Source organism: Orcinus orca, chromosome 7 (genome assembly GCF_937001465.1).
Source record: "Orcinus orca chromosome 7, mOrcOrc1.1, whole genome shotgun sequence".
NCBI lineage: Eukaryota > Metazoa > Chordata > Mammalia > Artiodactyla > Delphinidae > Orcinus > Orcinus orca.
The window spans coordinates 58,159,852-58,177,847 of record NC_064565.1 but is presented as its reverse complement, the minus strand read 5'-3'; the positions used below and the strand labels follow the sequence as shown (position 1 = coordinate 58,177,847).

At 35.4% G+C, this 17,996-nt stretch overlaps 1 protein-coding gene across 4 annotated transcripts in view; it reads right to left on the bottom strand.

Annotated features, from left to right (window-relative positions):
• The window catches only part of PPIG (peptidylprolyl isomerase G), a 42,820-nt gene extending 25,129 nt beyond the window's left edge, over nucleotides 1-17,691 (bottom strand). Inside the window, exons 1-9 of one of the 4 annotated variants that reach the window (XM_004267277.3) lie at nucleotides 17,575-17,691; nucleotides 8,462-8,509; nucleotides 8,061-8,138; nucleotides 7,892-7,966; nucleotides 7,150-7,257; nucleotides 6,297-6,341; nucleotides 5,330-5,417; nucleotides 987-1,016; nucleotides 756-895 (exon numbers count right to left, since the gene is read on the bottom strand). In XM_004267277.3, coding sequence (XP_004267325.1) covers nucleotides 756-895; nucleotides 987-1,016; nucleotides 5,330-5,417; nucleotides 6,297-6,341; nucleotides 7,150-7,257; nucleotides 7,892-7,966; nucleotides 8,061-8,121 — 547 coding nt within the window. In that variant the 5' untranslated portion in view covers nucleotides 8,122-8,138; nucleotides 8,462-8,509; nucleotides 17,575-17,691. Of the gene's footprint in view, nucleotides 1-755; nucleotides 896-986; nucleotides 1,079-5,329; nucleotides 5,420-6,296; nucleotides 6,342-7,149; nucleotides 7,258-7,891; nucleotides 7,967-8,060; nucleotides 8,139-8,461; nucleotides 8,510-17,194; nucleotides 17,441-17,574 lie in introns of those variants that run through there. The other 3 variants (XM_033423521.2, XM_012532153.3, XM_049712258.1) reach the window with 3 other exon arrangements.
• Between the last annotated feature and the right edge of the window lie 305 nt (nucleotides 17,692-17,996).

The window sequence follows — 17,996 nt, the reverse complement described above, 5'->3', positions numbered from 1 at the left end:
ACGCGCAGGCTCAGTGGCCATGGCTCACGGGCCCAGCCGCTCCGCGGCATGCGGGATCTTCCCGGAGCGGGGCATGAACCCGTGTCCCCTGCATCGGCAGGCGGACTCTCAATCACTGCGCCACCAGGCAAGCCCTAGACAACTATACTTTTTAAAAAGCCCCAAAAATAAAGTGGAAGCAGATGGATGAATTACTGCAAATAATTCAAGGAAAGTTAAGCAGTTCCATGATAAATGAACAAAGTATGAAGTAAGATAAAACACATTTGAAAAACACAAACATATATTTAAAAACACAAAAACTTCATATTTATATTCACTTTAGCGTAAAGATCGTGTCAACTAATTACAGTGTGTTTGTTTTGTGTGCGTAAGAGTTATCAGAAATATATACTTGCTTTTAGGGACTTCCCTGGTATCACAGTGCTTAAGAATCTGCCTGCCAATGCAGGAGACACGGGTTCGAGCCCTGGTCCGGGAAGATCCCACATGCCGCAGAGCAACTAAGCCTATGCACCACAACTACTAAGCCGGCGCTCTAGAGCCCGTGAGCCACAACTACTGAAGCCTGTGCGCCTAGAGCCCGTTCCGCAACAAGAGGAGCCACCGCAATGAGAGGCCCGCGCAACCCAACGAAGAGTAGCCCCTGCTAGCTGCAACTAGAGAAAGCCCACGCAGCAACAAAGATGCAACACAGCCAAATAAATAAATAAACAAACAGGTTTTAAGAAAGAGAAATATATACTTGTTTTTACCTTTAGATTTGGGAATTAGCTCTCCACAACTGAGTATCCGCACCTCAGCAAATGGTTTGCTAGCTGCATCTGTTTTCTGGTTTTCTATCTCTCTCACAACTTCTTGACCAGAAATCACTTGCCCAAAAACAACATGATGCCTAAAGAGTCAAGTAAAGATGACTAAATAAAAGCTTCTTATTTTAATATTAATTTAAAGTAGGTTGTAAAATAAATTAAAATAATCTTTACCCATCTAAATGAGGAGTTGGTTTTGTTGTTCTTTTGGAAGTCATCAGATAGAAGAATAAAAACAAAGTCAGAGAAAAACAAAGTTAGCATCTCTAAAAAGGAAAAGAAAATAACTGCATTGGAAACAAAGTAGCAAACAAAGAAATCATATATATGCTATCTTAACATAACAGAATCTTATTTACCTTAACCTTAAATAGAATCAAATGCAAGATGCTTTCGACAATGTATTTTCAAAAACTTGTTCTGAAATACCTATACACTGTTGAAAACTTACATGAAATTAAAGTTCACATTTTGGTGTTACTTCTATCCATCCATGTTTCCTGCATGTAACTGGGTTCTTATTGAATATCCATGGTTGTACAGTATTCTACTGTCTGGGCATATCATAATTTAGCAAACCATTTCACCAGTTTATGGGTTTAACAACAGTGTTTTTCAATCTTAACATTTTCAACAGTTAAAGCCCAGGTCATATTCTGATGTCCTCATACATGTTCTGTTGGACCTGAACAGAAATGGTCCATGTAGTGTTTATAAATTTTTAAATTAGCTGCCAAGACTTAAAAATTTGGATACTTCTATATAAAAATCCAGATTCAAAAAAAAAAAAAAAATCCAGATTCCAGACCTTTTTGAAAACATGGAAAGACATGGCACCTGGCATGTGGCAATAATTGGTCAGGCTGAGTATCCCTGCCTTCTCTAATACAGAGATTAATCATTACGTTTCTTGTCCCAGCAGCCTTTACTCCCTTATATTACTTGCCTAAGACCTATGGGTATTTGAGTTTGTTATCCCTAACATAAAGTAAATTTCACATTTAAGAAAGATATCTGCATTAAAATTTGGACAAAACCTAAAATTAGCAAAAAGGAATTTTTAAAAGTCCTTCTTTTCTCCACATCAACCTTAAAGCTTTGTAGCTAAGAAAGCTGCTATCTGAGTAGCTATGAAGACACACTGGTACAACAGACTGAATATGGGCATTGTACAAGATTTGTCATTTTAAAAATCTTATCAAAAAAGGCATTAGAAATTTGGAAGAAGGAACACAATTTAAGCTAACTTTTGATTAAAACACACACTAAAAAAAATTCTAACACATACATGTATTTTTAAAAGTTCACCGTATTTTAAAAACTAATAACCTGTTATTGTTTTCTCACTGTAACAGCTATGATCACCTGAACTTGCTAAAACCACCTAGAAATGTAAAAACCTAGGTATACACTATATATGTATTTGTGTTACATTTAGTATATATAATTTGCATCAAGATACAGTCAATCCTCACTTTACAGATTACGTATTTGTCCACTGGCTTGCTCGCGAGAATTTATTTGTAACCCCTAAACCAATACTTGCATTGCTTTCATGGTCACTCTCAGATTGGTGAAAAAGTGTTGATAAGAATGGAAAAACTAGAACTCTTTGTATAATGCTGGTGGGAATGTGAAATGATGTAGCCATTGTGGAAAACAGTTTGGTGGTTCTTCAAAGAGCTAACCATAGAACTACCATATGATCCAGAAATTCTATTCCTAGGTATCTATCCAAAAGAACTGAAAACAGGGAAACAAATATATATGACAATGTTCACTGCAGCGTTATTCACAATAGCCAAAAAGTGAAAACAACCGAAATGCCCACTAACAAATGAATATGGATAAACAAAATGTGGTATGTATATATAATGGAATGATATTCAATCATAAAAAGGAATGAAGTTCTGATACATGCTATAAAACATGGATGAACCTTGAAAACATGCTAAGTGAAATAAGTTAGACACAAAAGGACAAATATTGTATGATTCCACTTGCATATATAGAATAGGCAAATTCATAGAGACAGAAAGTAGAATAAAGGTTACCAGGGGCTGAGGGAAAGGGAAAATGGCTACTCTCTGGAATGATGAAATAGTTTTGGAAATAGTGGTGGTAGCTGCAGAGCATTGTGAATATAATTAATACCAGTGAGGTATGCAGTTAACAAATGGTTAAAATGGCAAATTTTATATTATATAATTAATATAAAACAATAAAATAAAACATTTAAAAAAAGATTAAAAACTGAAGTTGTTTCCTTTAAAAAAACAGAACACAGAAGTAGTAAAGAATAGTTATCTAAAAGTGGAAAGAGGTCAGGAGAAACCAACAATTGGAAGAGTCTGAGAATATACATGAAGGGTTATTTGAATTTAACATATGGGTTTTGGTAAGCACAGGAGGGATTTTATTTTAAAAAGTGAAAATAAATGATAACACTCAGTGTTGCTGAGGATCTGGTGAAACTGGCACTTACATACTGTTGGTCTAGAGTAAACTACACACTTCCTTTTGGAAGTCAATGTAGCAATATATATGGATAGCCTTAAAAATATGTAAGCATTTCACTAAGTAAACTTCTAACAACTTACATAAAAGAATTAAAAAATACATCAAACAATAGATACAACAATGTTCACTGTAGCAGTTTGAAAACAAGAAGCAAACCAAATGTTCAAAACTAAGACTAAATAAATAAAACCACAGTACATTCAAACAATGGATTAACATGTTAATTCATATTTAGTGATGTACAAAGAAATTTATATTACATCCAGAAGTTGATTACAGACTATATGCAACTATCTACCTGTATTTTTATTGCATGTAAAGATGCTCTGGGGATAGGATTGTTTTTCTTCTTTTAATCTGTGTGTTCTAATTTTCCTACAACAAATGTGATATAAGTTGTTTTCATTTAAAAAATCAGAAACACCTGTATATAGGCAATTGGCTGAATAAACTGCAGTATATACACACAACAGACTACTATACATCTGTGGGGAAAAAAAATGAGAAAGATCTCTATGAACTGATATGCAGTGATTTCTAGGTTATATCATTAAGTGAAAAGAAAAAAACATATACAGTATGCTATCTATTGTGTAAGAAAAAAGGGAAAATAAGAAAAAAATATATATCTGTGCTTATGTTTGTAAAAAGATATACAGAAAAATAAACCAGAAACTAATGAGGTTGGTTACTAATATGGATAGGTGGTGGGAAAAAAAAAGGTAAAAAAAATGGGGGAATGGGAATGGAATGAAGAGTTAGGTGCGAGTGATACTTCAGAAGTATTCTCTTTGCTTTGACTCTTGGAATCATGTTAATGTTTTAAAAGCTTAAAACAAAAAGGCAAGAAATAAATCAACCTGAGAGGGAGAACAAATGAAATAAAATCGGAAATGAATTTAACATATTTTGAGTCACAAAACCACACAAAATTTACACTAAAAAGTACTAATCCAGGTCATTTTTAAACATGATAATTTAACTACATACCCTCACTGTAAAAACAAAAATTGCTATAAATAAATAGTGAACTCTAGTTAGTAGGTTACTCTTCACAGTGGTATAGGATGGCAATTTTTAAATATAGGATTCAACAAATGAGTAGAAATTTTGAACACACTCGGAGGGAGATTTCTCACTGTTGAAGAAGGGAGTTACAAATGTGGAACAGAAAACACAATAATCCACATGATGCTGACAGATTAAGTTCTTCTGAGACCAGAAGAGTTTACAGTTATTGAAGAGGAGAGCAAATCTTTACCCATGGGACATGATAAAAAGTATGAATTGCTGACAAGAGCCCTGGTAACAATTTTTTTGTAGTCAGAATTGGAAAACATTAGCACTATTGACTTTGGGTTACAAATAAATTTAGTGAGTAGGCAAATTCACAAATACAGAATCTTTGAATGAGGAACAACTGTATTTTACTCTTTATAATTAAGTAATTTACGAAGAGATACTCAATGCAAACATCCTGTTCCTTGTTAAACTTACCCTATAAATTTACCATCCATAGGTAATTCTTTCCTGAATCAATGTTACTGAGATGACTGCAAAACAGGGACATTTCTAACTCTATAATTCCTTTTACATTTATTAGTTGCATTCTAAAGGAACAGTTTTTCTTTCTCCCTTGTTATTTATTCATTTATTATTTATATCTGAATGGACTCCTGGATTTCCATTTTATTTGATAATATGATACCATCATTATTTATTTTCAAGATAATCAATGCTCAACTTGTCCTAATTTGGCCAGGCGGAATGCCACCCCTTCAAGCTGGCTCCTGAGTCCTCTTGACAAAAGTCTTCATCTTTTGAAAACTTTAGCAGTACAGTTCAACTCCCCTTTCAACAATTCTTTGTTCTTCCTCCTTCAAAAATTCTCTCCCTCATACGTCCCTCTCCTATTTATTAGTGATCAGTGGCAGGCACACAGAGAAACGACACACCAAAAACGTGATATTTTAAATCATCAGATCATTAATTCTTACATGAAGAACTGTGAGCCATTTGTATCCTTCCCTCTGTTGGCCATTGACAAGAGAAATTCTTTGTTGTGTTTAACAGCAAAACTCTCATCTATAGAGAAGCAAAGTTTTCAGTTATAGGTATAACTCCCCCCCAAAATTCATTTTCATTCCTCTTCATATCTTGTGTTCATATCATGTGCTCTTTAGTGTCAGACAAAATTTAGATAAAAGGTTAAAAGAAGAGAAATCCAATATTAACCAATTTCCTCCATCTTTTCAGATTAAAATATTTCTAATTTTCAATCCCTTGCTATAAAATCCAAATACTTTATCAACCCCCTTTCAATATTATTCTTAGCACAGAGAGGCACTCATTAAACTTAATATCTGCCATGATAGAAAGAGCAGATTGCCTTCGAATCTTGGATTAGAATTGGAAAAAAGCAGGTGGAACGTGAAAAAAAATTTCACTGACTCCCAAAAGTGAAAGATGGGAAATATGAAATTAATTCCACAATCACATGTTTATAGTCTTTCAAATGATCTTCACATTAATAAAAAATTCCAGACAGAAAACTTAAATTTGGGAAAACCATTACAGCCAAATTCAGAATATCAAAGATTAAAAAAAAATCTTCATAGAAAAATGGATGCACAAAAATGTTGATATTGTCACTATGAAATATAGCTGAATCTCTTTTAATAAAGATTAGGATCAAGCTATGGAAGTTCCTATTCTAGCACTACAATTCTAAAAGTTTATTACAGATCACTGAAACCCTTCAAGTAATATAATGTACGAATGTACTAATTACAAAAAAATCCTACCTTTATAAAAACTCTATCACATAAAATTTTTCACAAGAAAATTAACTTCGTTTAGTTGAAGGTAGTTGGATATTAGTATATCAATAATCTTATTGATTCAAGAGAGAAAAATCAATGAATACTAGAAAACATTAAAAACAATTTAAACAAACGTTTTTACCTTCAAAAAATCCTCCATAAATGGATTCCCCTCCTCGTCCATTTCCTAAGAATGAAAAAACATGGGACTCTTAGAACTGATAAGTCAGCAATCTCCTTGAAGGTCCTACCTAAACACAATGCTTCTTACAAAGTAGGTACTTGAATGACTTTCAATCAAGAATACTCAAACGTTCACAGCAAATTATAAGACCTTAACTTAAAGTCAATACTGACAAGACCCCAAATTACTTTCTCTCCTCTATGATACAACAGTATGAGTGTAACAAAGTTTATTAAGATCTGTAGAAGAAAGAATGTTCAGATCCTAATGATTATGTAGGTCTTTTAACAGAAATTACTAGTAGCTTCTCAAAGTGTCTTTAAAAACACAGTTTCAATGTTTTTACAATAATAGAGGTAAAAACCATACTGTAGTAAAGGATTACTGGCTGTGACAAAATCAAACATGAACACTGATAGGCTACTAAGAGATGAATAGTGTTTTGTTTTTAATCCAGAAGGAAATTTCTGAAATTCATATATCAAACATGAAATTTTTTCCTATGTGTTTCCTCCTTTTTATCTATTTCTATGAGTACTTCTAATTTTTTTTTTTTTGGCCACGCCAGGCAGCTTGCAGGATCTCAGTTCCCCAACCAGAGATTGAACCCAGGCCCTCGGCAGTGAAAGCTCCGTGTCCCAACCACTGGACCACCAGGGAATTCCCAGTACTTCTAATTGTTTGACCAAAGATTAAGTGGGCTGAGAAGAAAACTGGCCTAGTACTTCTAGAGACTTGTCTAACTTTGAGATTCATGTATTTAACAAAGAATATAAATATATGATTTTCTTTGTGGGAATCAAAGTCTTACCTTCACTGAAGTCACCACCTTGAACCATAAAATCTTTGACAACTCTGTGAAAGAGACAACTTTTATAATGTAATGGCTTCTGAGTTGATTTCCCTGTCCCCTTTTCACCTACAAGGAAGAAAAATTAGTAGGCTGTTAAGTAGAAAAGAAATTAAGGAAGTAGTATTAAAGCAAAATTCATGATGAAATCACAAGAAAAAAATTTTTCACTACTTCTTTAATTTTGTATCTATATGAGATTACGGATGTTCACTAAACTTTCTGTGATAATCACTTTATGATGCAAATAAATCAAATCATTATGCTGTACACCTTAAACTTATACAGCAGTATATGTCAATTACATCAATAAAACTAGAAGAAAAATTTAAATAAAATAAATAAAACATTTAAAAGTTAAAAAAAAATTAATGATGAAAGCTTTTGCCCAGTAAAATACACCTCTCTTGACCTATACAGACTTCTTTAAATTACAGAATTTTAACTTTCCTCAGGAATTTTTAAAAAATTCATTTAAAAAGCACCCATGCTTTTCTACTGAGTGTAGAAATCAATCTCAGATACAATCCCATTACAATTAATATGTATAAGAATTACTTTCATGTCTAGTAAATGTTGCATAGTCAGCATGCTGAGAAGGAAATAATATGCCTGAAAAAATCTAAAACATGTTAAATTAAAAATCAAAGCAAACTGAAATCAAATGGGACTACTATTAGGGCAAGTGAAAATGTCAACAAACCTGTACAAAGACAACGAAAGTTCTCGCATGTTTTGGGGCACACATCAGAAAATAATTCAAAGACAACTCTTCCAGCTAAAAAAGAAGGTAGTTGGTTTAAATTTCTTTACTAACTTAAAATATTAAGTACTTATATATAAATGTTAAATAGGGACATTAATTTCCTTACCAGGTTGATTATTAATGGCGATGTCAAAAAAACATCGAGGACGCTGAACCTTTATTCCCATGGCTTCAGTACTTCAATCTATGAGTAAAATACAGTTTCAGGCAAACAGACGAAAACAGCAAAGATTTTTCATACATTTCTGAAAACAAAACAAAACTGTGGAGCATAAATGAAAAATGTAGTCTGAATTTATTTTATTATTTATTTCCATGACATAAATCACATGAATTATTCTTTTCTTTGAGAGATTAGATTGCATCTTGTGAGGCAATCAGAAAAGACATTATAGGTCTAGCCATTATATAACACAATTTCTATTTTAACAACCAAATATAGATTGCCACCTCAAACAGAAAATTGTATTAAGTCTGTATGATTAGTGAACTAAGCAGGCAGATTACCTTTAAATAGAGAAAAATCAAGGACAAGCTGATCCAATCTTTTTGCGCCTAGAAAACAAAATAAATTTTGATTAAAATGGTGGACTTTTTAAAAGAAAAACATTCAAATTCCCCAAAAATGCCAAAAATAATTCCCCAAGGAAGAAAGAAAGTGGGATACTTTAGTAATAGTAACATATGGTAGATTTACATTCTGAGTAAAAATATATTACATTTTACATATAAAGCTATTTTTTCATCAGAAACAATAGCCTTTACTGATACACTAGTGTAGACACAAAAAATATCAGTAAGTGAGATACTCTATGTAAGTTTTATCTACATAACAGATGGCTATTAGTTAAGACATTCTTTTTTTTTTTTTTTTGCGGTACATGGGCCTCTCACTGTTGTGGCCTCTCCCGTTGCGGAGCACAGGCTCCGGACGCGCAGGCTCAGTGGCCATGGCTCACAGGCCCAGTCGCTCTGCAGCATGTGGGATCTTCCCGGACCAGGGCACGAACCCGTGTCCCCTGCATCGGCAGGCGGACTCTCAATCACTGCGCCACCAGGGAAGCCCCAAGACATTCTTTTGATAGGCGTTTATTTTAAGGACTTAGAATGTTTGAATTGTAATACTTGGTGGAGAATGACAGGGTAAGGTGAAAAGCAGAAGAAACAAAATAGCATCCAAAATGGCGCACTATAAAAATAACAGTTTCATCTGTTTAGAACAGAGACTAACTGAAATGTTTATGTGTTTCTGAAAATTATAGTATCTAGGCTGGTAGCTCAGTAAGCAGTGAATGATATTTTAAATCCAGTGAAATTTTTATTGAGACAATTTTAGATTCAGTTATAGGAAATAATACATAGATACATGTTTCCCCAATGGTAACATTTTACAAAACTATATAATAGCACAACTGTGTATAATAGCACAACTGTAGCATAAAAGCATAACAATGCTTATACACTTCACATTTCCCCAGTTCTACCTGTACTCATATGTGTGTGTATTTATTTAGTTCTACACAATTTTATCACACATATAGGTTCATATAACTACCACCATTCCTATCAATTTTACACATACCACAAACCACAAGTCAGAATACTCAACAATAAAAGCATGGAAGACTTTGCCCAAATTACCAACAATTTGAAAAATACAAATTCTATGTATTTATTCTTTATTGCATGGAATGGGGGGGAAATACCATTTTCTCACAACTTCCTCCATTTTTTATTTCTAAAAGATACAATATATATACTAAAAATTTGTTTCACATGAAATAAAGCAAAAAAGATGCCTTTCAATCCTCCAGGAGACTACAGACATAGACTTCCTGAAAACAATAAAACAAAACAAAACTTAGTAATTTTAAAATCTTGCCAAGTTTGCTGCATTAAGTTTTTTTGTATAGAATTTCAACTCATGCACATTTGAAGTTGAGAATACACTGAATCCATAAATCTGAGGAAACTATCCTATCTTAAAGAGAAATATTAAATTACTACTTAGTACCTGATTATCTTTTGTCTTCTAAATAACTTTTACAGGCCTTCTTAAATTCTCTACTTTTGAGGGTAGAAGAAGAGGAAGTTTAGTGATTTATTTATTTTCCTCCAAAAAAAACCTTCTAAAGTTATTTGTTTAGCCACATATCTCAGGTAGAGATTTTTATTCTTACAAAATGAGTATAGTATAGATAGCACTGCCCAAAACATATTGAATTGTTTACAGTTATAGTTGATTTCCTATTTACTATGTTCTTGAAAACAAACTCCAAATGTGTGACACACACACATACACAGAGGGAGTATTATTCAGTCACAAAAAAGAAAAATATCCTCCCACTTGTGACAACATGGATGGGCCTTGGGGGCATTATGTTAAGTGAAATAAGTCAGACAGAGAAAGACAAATACTGTACAATCTCACTTACACATGGAATCTTAAAAAAAATCCAAAACCTGAACATATAAAGTACTGAGAATGTAATGTACAGCATGGCTAGTAATATCGTGCTGCATATTTGAAAGTTGCTAAATAGACAATCTTCTCATCACAAGAAAAAAAATTTTGTAAGTATGTGAGGTGATGAATGTTAACTAGACTTACTGTGATCATTTTGCAATGTATACATTTAATAAGTGAGCATGCTGTACATCTGAAACAAATATAAAGTTATATGTCAATTACATCTTAAAAAAAAAGGATTTACACCAAAATATTAACATTGATAATACCTGAGCCATGAATTTAAGGGTAATATTTATGTATTTCTGTTTTCCAAATTTTCTTCAACAAACAGGTACTAATTTTATAAGCAGGAAAAGTATTTTAAAAGAAATACTAATGAGATAATTTTCTGCCTATTAAAATAGCAAAGATATTTTAAAAGAATAATTCCCAATACAGTAAGCAACTCCTCTGGAAACATATGTAAACCTCTTAAGTTTTTATACCTTAAACTGGTTTATACCTTAAAAAATCCAATTGCTAGGAATCTACTGTAAGGAACTATCTTAAATTTAGAAAGCCTTCATGTATAAAGTTGGCCATCTTAGTGCTCCTTTCAGTAATATACTATCACAAGTAATCTATTCAATATTATGACAAATGGTTACATTATGGTCTCTAGTTGAACAAAATATCATAGTTATGGAAGCAATGCTTACAAAGATTAATAATTTGGAAAATGCTCATAATTTGTTAAAAATAATCAAGATATAAAACAGTATATGCAATATTATTATAATAATAATTATAAACTACTCCTAACCCTGAAATTCAAAGATTTACAAAAAGAAAAAAAAAAATTGAAAGGAGGACTTCCCTGGCGGCACAGTGGTTCAGAATCCGCCTGCCAATTCAGGGGACATGGGTTCGAGCTCTGGTCCGGGAAGATCCCACATGCTGTGGAACAACTAAGCCCGTGAACCACAACTACTGAGCCTAAGCTCTAGAGGCCATGAGCCACAACTACTGAAGCCCGCGCACCCAGAGCCTGTGCTCCGCAACAAGAGAAGCCACCACAATGAGAAGCCTGCGCAGCACATCAAAGGGTAGCCCCCACTCGCTGCAACTAGAGAAAAGCCCGTGCACAGCAAGGAAGATCCAACGCAGCCAAAAAAAAAAAAAAAAAAAGGAAGATTGAAAGGAAATAATCACTACGGTTTTAAGACTGGAGAGTGTTTTTGCCTCACTGTACTTCTTTCTACTTTCTTTAACAAACATAACTGCTGCTAATAATAAAAAATTCATAATAGAATAGAAAATGTACATATAATTTTCTAAGATTATAATATACATGTCTGTGTGTGGTTATAATATATATTTATGTTATACCATGTGGGGATACTGTACTTTTCATAGAAATAGATTTAAATGGTTGCTTGAAATAACAAATCAAATATGCCTTAAGTTTAAGAAAGATGAAAGACACCATATTATTATTAAAAGCACTGTACAAATATCTTGAGTATGTAAATGTTCTAATATTAGTAGCTAATGAAGAACAATGGTGACACAAAAGATGGCTCAATGCTATGTCTCTAACATTACTGAAATCAAATTTTATCTAATCAGAAGCAGGACACAGTATTTCCTCTTTATTATTTCCTGGTATTACAATATCTAAAATCAAACACAAGACAAATATCTGGTCAATTTTTCTTTCCTTTTTTTTTTTCAAGAAAGAGTAAAGAGAAAATACTGAGAGATCAAAAATACAATTCAGGGAAAAAAGTCAAGCCTATGCAATTTTCAAGTCTATGCAATTTTCAATAAAGTAAGTCATGAATTTCCTAAGGATAGTACATAAAGACAGCTTTCAGAGCAGTAGTCTGCAGGCGAACTGTTCACTGCAAAGTTGTTTAATCTAAATGAGTTGCAGCTGTTTTATAAAATGCAGATATAAATTTTTCTTTAAAAAAAAATCACCATATGTAGCAACATGCCCCACTCCTGTACAGCAATTAGCATAGTGTGCCCCTTTAGATGAGGTATGTATGTTCCAGTTCGACCTAGTTTCCACTATTGCATGTTAGCCGTTACCATTTATCATCTACTTGACCTCTTGCATTCACCTCACCTGCCTGACTCTCTAAGTATTTCATACTTAATATCATCTACTTTATTTATAATGAAAATACTTTTAAAGATAATCAGCAAAGTTAATAAGCTCACTGAAAAAAGAGTACACAAAAATGCATGAAATACTGACTTTTAACACTTTTATATACATTCTTCCACTTTCTTCTAACCAGATAGAATTACAATATGTTGTTTTAAATGTTTATCAACACTATCAGTCATTTTTGTGTGTCAACAATATATAATGTAACAAAATTTCAAAATATTAAATGCCAGGATGTATAAACTTCTGCAACAAATGTATTTCATAAAAATATCAGAGAGATGTAACAAATTCGTAAGTAAAAAGTTTAATCTTGTAGTTTCATACATAAAATAATTTCCATATTCACCCTAAAGTAACATGAAGGATTGGGGGGGCAGGAGAAGGACACAGGCAACTAATTATTAAAATATATAGTAAAGAACATGGTATTTGTAATTAGGCAATAAATAATGCAGTGACTTTATTACATTCAAAGAATTACCTGGAAGTTTCACACAGTATGAGGGAGTCAGCATAGCATTTGGTCTTGAAAAAGGAGACAGTAAATACTTTTAACTATTAAGATGACAAGCGGGTCTTTGACATTTCTGATTCCCTTGGCTAATTCCTAAGTGTCCTTAAAAATTTAACATAGCCAAAGTACACTCTGGGAATTTCACCCCAACTCTCTAAAGTTCAAATGATTCTCATTTGTTCAATTTTATTTTCATTATCATAAACTTGTCTGTAAACTCCTTGAACTCAGATCCTTTATATCTTCAACACCAAGCATAATGTCTGGCCCAGGACTACATTACCAAAGAGAATGCGAGTTAAGGCATGAGCAGAAGCTGACTCTTACTCAGTACCTTTTCTCCCATATGTACTGCTTCTCACCTGGGGTATCGCTAATACGTATCTGTAGTTAGTAAATCTTCTCGGCCTATTCCACAGTTGAAATAGAGCCTGTTTTCTAGATCTGCCTTCTAGGGCTGCATTCTATTAAGTGTCTATTTTCTTCTCTTTTTCTTTAAACAGAATCCACTATAAGAGAGAACATCTTCAGTTCAAAACCAAGAAACAAAGATGGGAAGTTCTCATTTGCTTAAGTTTAATAAAAAGGTAACAATTTTCATATAAGTCTTCCACCTCTAAGTGCAATCATATTAAGTTTAACTAAAACTATAGCAGATATTGAAGATTACTTTCAAAGATGGCAATCTAACATTCACATTTTACATTCATTCTTTACCCTACCTTAATGTAATTCACAGAGATCAAATGAGAAATAAAAATGGATTGCTTAGGGCCTCCCTGGTGGTGCAGTGGTTGGGAGTCCACCGGCCGATGCAGGGGACACGGGTTCGTGACCCGGTCCTGGAAGATCCCACATGCCGCGGAGCGGCTGGGCCCGTGAGCCATGGCCGCTGAGCCTGCGCGTCCGGAGCCTGTGCTCCGCAACGGGAGAGGCCACAACAGTGAGAGGCCCACGTACAGCAAAAAAAAAAAAAAAGGATTGCTTAAAAAACATATAAATACGTTTACGAATGCCAGATTGCTAGCGAATTAAGTACAAACAAGTTAACGTTCTGAGGTGTCAGAAAAAGGCAACTATGATCTTCTGCACAGTTCCCCTTCCCTTAGTGTCTCTGACAGTCACAAACCTCGGCCCTGGTAAAAACATAATTAACAGTGTATAGGCACTTACTAAATTCTTAAATCCTTCAGAAAACTTAAAGAGAAAAGCTGTAATGTTGCCAAGTTCGGTGTTAAATAACTTTTTGCACATACAATCCGAGAGACATAAAAACATAGTACAACTATGTTAGTATCAAACTAAAAAGCATATACTAACTGGGAAATCTCTCCTAATATTAATATTTTACCTGCAATTATCTAAACTCTTATAATGATAAATTTATCCCACTGTCTTCAGAGATAGAATCACACCATACTAGCAATGTTATTCAATCCAGTAACTCCTAAATAAAAAATTACACACTTTTGAAGTTTGAAGGAAATAGATAATCTGGTCCAATCTTCTGATTTTATACACCGACAACAAGAGGATTAGAGAGCTGAAGTGACTGGCTCAAAGTCACAAGCGGAAAAAAAAGCAAGAGTTTTCTGGTTAAGACTACAGCTTCACTGTAGAAACTAGCTTATTCACAAATATTCCAGATAATGGCTTACATAATTTTACTTTTCGCCATATGACCACAATGCAATGATTTAATTATGAATAAACCTTAAGCTAAACTTTATGCACAATTAACAGTAGCTTAATATATAAACCACCAGGCTTCATGCAAGTTAAAAATCAGTAAGTTAAGGAATCATTCATGTTTTAAAAATAACCATTTTAATACCAAAAATTGATATCTATACTTATAAGTATGATGTATTTAAATTTCAAGAACAAGTTGGTAATCATTTTAAGCCACTACTCAAACTAAAACAAAGTGCAAAAGATTTCCTGTCTGGCACTAAAAGTACACAGTCCCAGTTACAGCAGTTTTCTCTGAGTATTTATAATACTGCCTGTAGTAAATTTCAAGATGCAAGATTTGCCTTACGGAAATAAAAATATACTGAGTTCTTATGGAGACCATATATGCATTAAACCAGGTCAAAACTATTGACACTTAATCAAATGAAAACTGAAACTTGGTGCTAATATTAAAGAAAAAAAAAGAATACCACTACGTAGCAGTGAGATTTGCAACAAACTCTTCAAATCACTTGAATTAATTATCTATGGATTCCAACTACATAGAACAAGTAAGACACCTTAGTACATCAGGATACAGAAAATAAATACATTATAATTCTGTTGAAATATCCTACAAATAAAACAAGGGAGGGCTTCCCTGGTGGCGCAGTGGTTGAGAGTCCGCCTGCCGATGCAGGGACACAGGTTCGTGCCCCGGTCCGGGAAGATCCCCCATGCCGCGGAGCGGCTGGGCCCGTGAGCCATGGCCGCTGAGCCTGCGCGTCCGGAGCCTGTGCTCCGCAACGGGAGAGGCCACAACAGTGAGAGGCCCGCGTACCGCAAAAAAAAAAAAACAAGGGAAAACATCAACATGTATTTCTTAAAAGAGCAACATTTGAAGAATTAATTGTAGATGGTGTCCTGATAACTAATAGAACTAGTTCATCCTACTATGAAGGCTACCAATTTCCCTTTGCATAGAGAATGGATGCTGCCTGATAGGAAATCTAATTTAAAATATGCAAAATATCAAAAGGACAAAGACTTTACTTAGAGGCCACCGATACTGCAAGACCACAATAACAAGCACGAAAAATCAAAGGCCTTTAACAAGTCACAATAAATGTAATGTATGCTCTTCACTTCACTCATTCGAGAACTGTGGAGTTCTTTTACACAGAATTTTAGCAACCTTGAATATTTATGTTTGAAGCCCACAGCTGACGACAGTCTGAAATCAAATATCATTTTATAGATGAAATAAAACTGAGGTTCAGAAAGATGGCTGGGCCAGAAACAAATTCAAAGTTTCTGACCTAGGAAGTTTGTATACTTGTACACCCCCGACAACAGGGGAAGACAAGAGTCTGCAAAGACAAAAACCTTAGAAAGGTAAACAAAGTTAAAAAACAAAACGAAAAAAGCACAGAATCCTACTACAAGACAAGACCCATTAGGATCTCAGGACACCAACAATCCTGAATCATAAATTAGAAAACGTTAATGTAAAATGAGCTCTGTTTAAAACCGAAGTATGTAATTTCTCATAGAAATAATCCCATCTCAAATGGTTAAACTAAAAAAAGGAGGAGCGGAAGATAAAATGGGTAAATTTTCAGATGCATAAAAAATATGAATGAGAGAAACAGCCATTCTAGATATCTGTGCCTTTTCTGGATTTTATACCTCGATTTCAGAAAATGTTTACGCACCCCCTCTCCATCGTCTATACAAACCGGGAAATTACTGGCCATTCTTTGCCAAACGGTAATCCAAAGACTCACTCACATACTTTTCTATCTGGTTTTAAGCTACTGAAAATTAACGTACCCCCTAATTTCCAAAACACTTAATTGTTCCTTCGTTGTATTTCTGATCACCATTGCAAAAACTTGGTCCTGCATAAAGTACTGTTGTGGGAAGAAATTAAAATCAATGCACAAAATGGTGCTTTTGTAACATTTCCAAAACGACTGAGTTTTCCATTCCCGCAGACCTCGATTCAACACCTTAAAAGACTAAAGACGAAGCAAATTCGCACACTTCCCCCAAGGCATATGGAGCTCCGAAGCCATCACCCTCCTCCAAAACAGTAACTATCTCCTCCAAAAAGGCCTGCACTGCTCACAGCTCCTCGGAACCGTGGGAGAACTTGGAGTCAGCTCTGGGATGAGAAGGGAAGAGCCTGGATTTGAGTTTCAGGAGAACTAAGTGGCCTGTGTCACTTCACCACGCACGATAACCGGCTGTGAGAGGAAAAGGTCGGAGTACGGGGAAAGCCTAGCCTAATCTTAAACCCTGAGATCCTGGCTCCTCGCCTGCCACTCTCCAACCCTAATCTGACAGGACGGCAGGTAACGCGTCCCACTTCCCCACCTGTCCTCCCACCTACCCCGCATTCGTGCTTAGTCTTACGATTTTGAAGCATCAAAATCACCCCGGCTCCCTAGAGTTCAGGCCACCATCGCTGCCGCCATATTACAGCTTGTGCGGCAAAATGCGTCAGGGAGGGAGGTGTGCGCCCGAGCGGAGAGGGCGGGGGCGGGCAGGGGGAAGGCCGTTTCCCAGGCCCGTGAGGCACGGTTAGAAGGCCGCAAGAGCTGCAAAGCTAGCGTCACGATCCTTGGGGGCCGCCTCTGGCACCTGGCAGCCCCGATACCTCGAGGGGAAGACGGTAAAGTCGGTCTGGGCCTATCGCGTCGGCTCCGCCCCTCTCCTCGGGCCCTTCCCGCTCTCGTACCCCGGCACTGCTGCAAAGGACGCCACCGAAACAACACGGGCCCCGCGCCACCTACTTGCACTAGTACACTCTCCTCTTCCCGGGGTCCAGTCCTTTAAATCGCTTCAAATCTACCGCCGCCAGAAAAGGCGCTAAGGCCAATGACCGCCTCCCTCCCCCCAGTCCCGGCGTGGAGGGAAAGCGTCGCGCCGGAAGTACGTCACGGCGCGGCGGACCTCATCTTCGGGTGATCCGTCGCTCGCGTCATCTCACCCTCCCCGGAGTTCTAGGATTTTGGTGTCTGTTAAATGCCTGGTTTATAGGTAACTTAATGCTTTCTGTGTGAGTTGATTGAGAGCGTTTGTAACCGCCATGTCGTTCGTGAAATGAAGTGCTTCACTTAATAAACATTTATTGATCCTCTGCCAGGTTACTGGGAAGGAGACCCTACCTTCAAGGAGCTTCCAGGTCAGCTTCCAGTTAACGCTATGACACAAG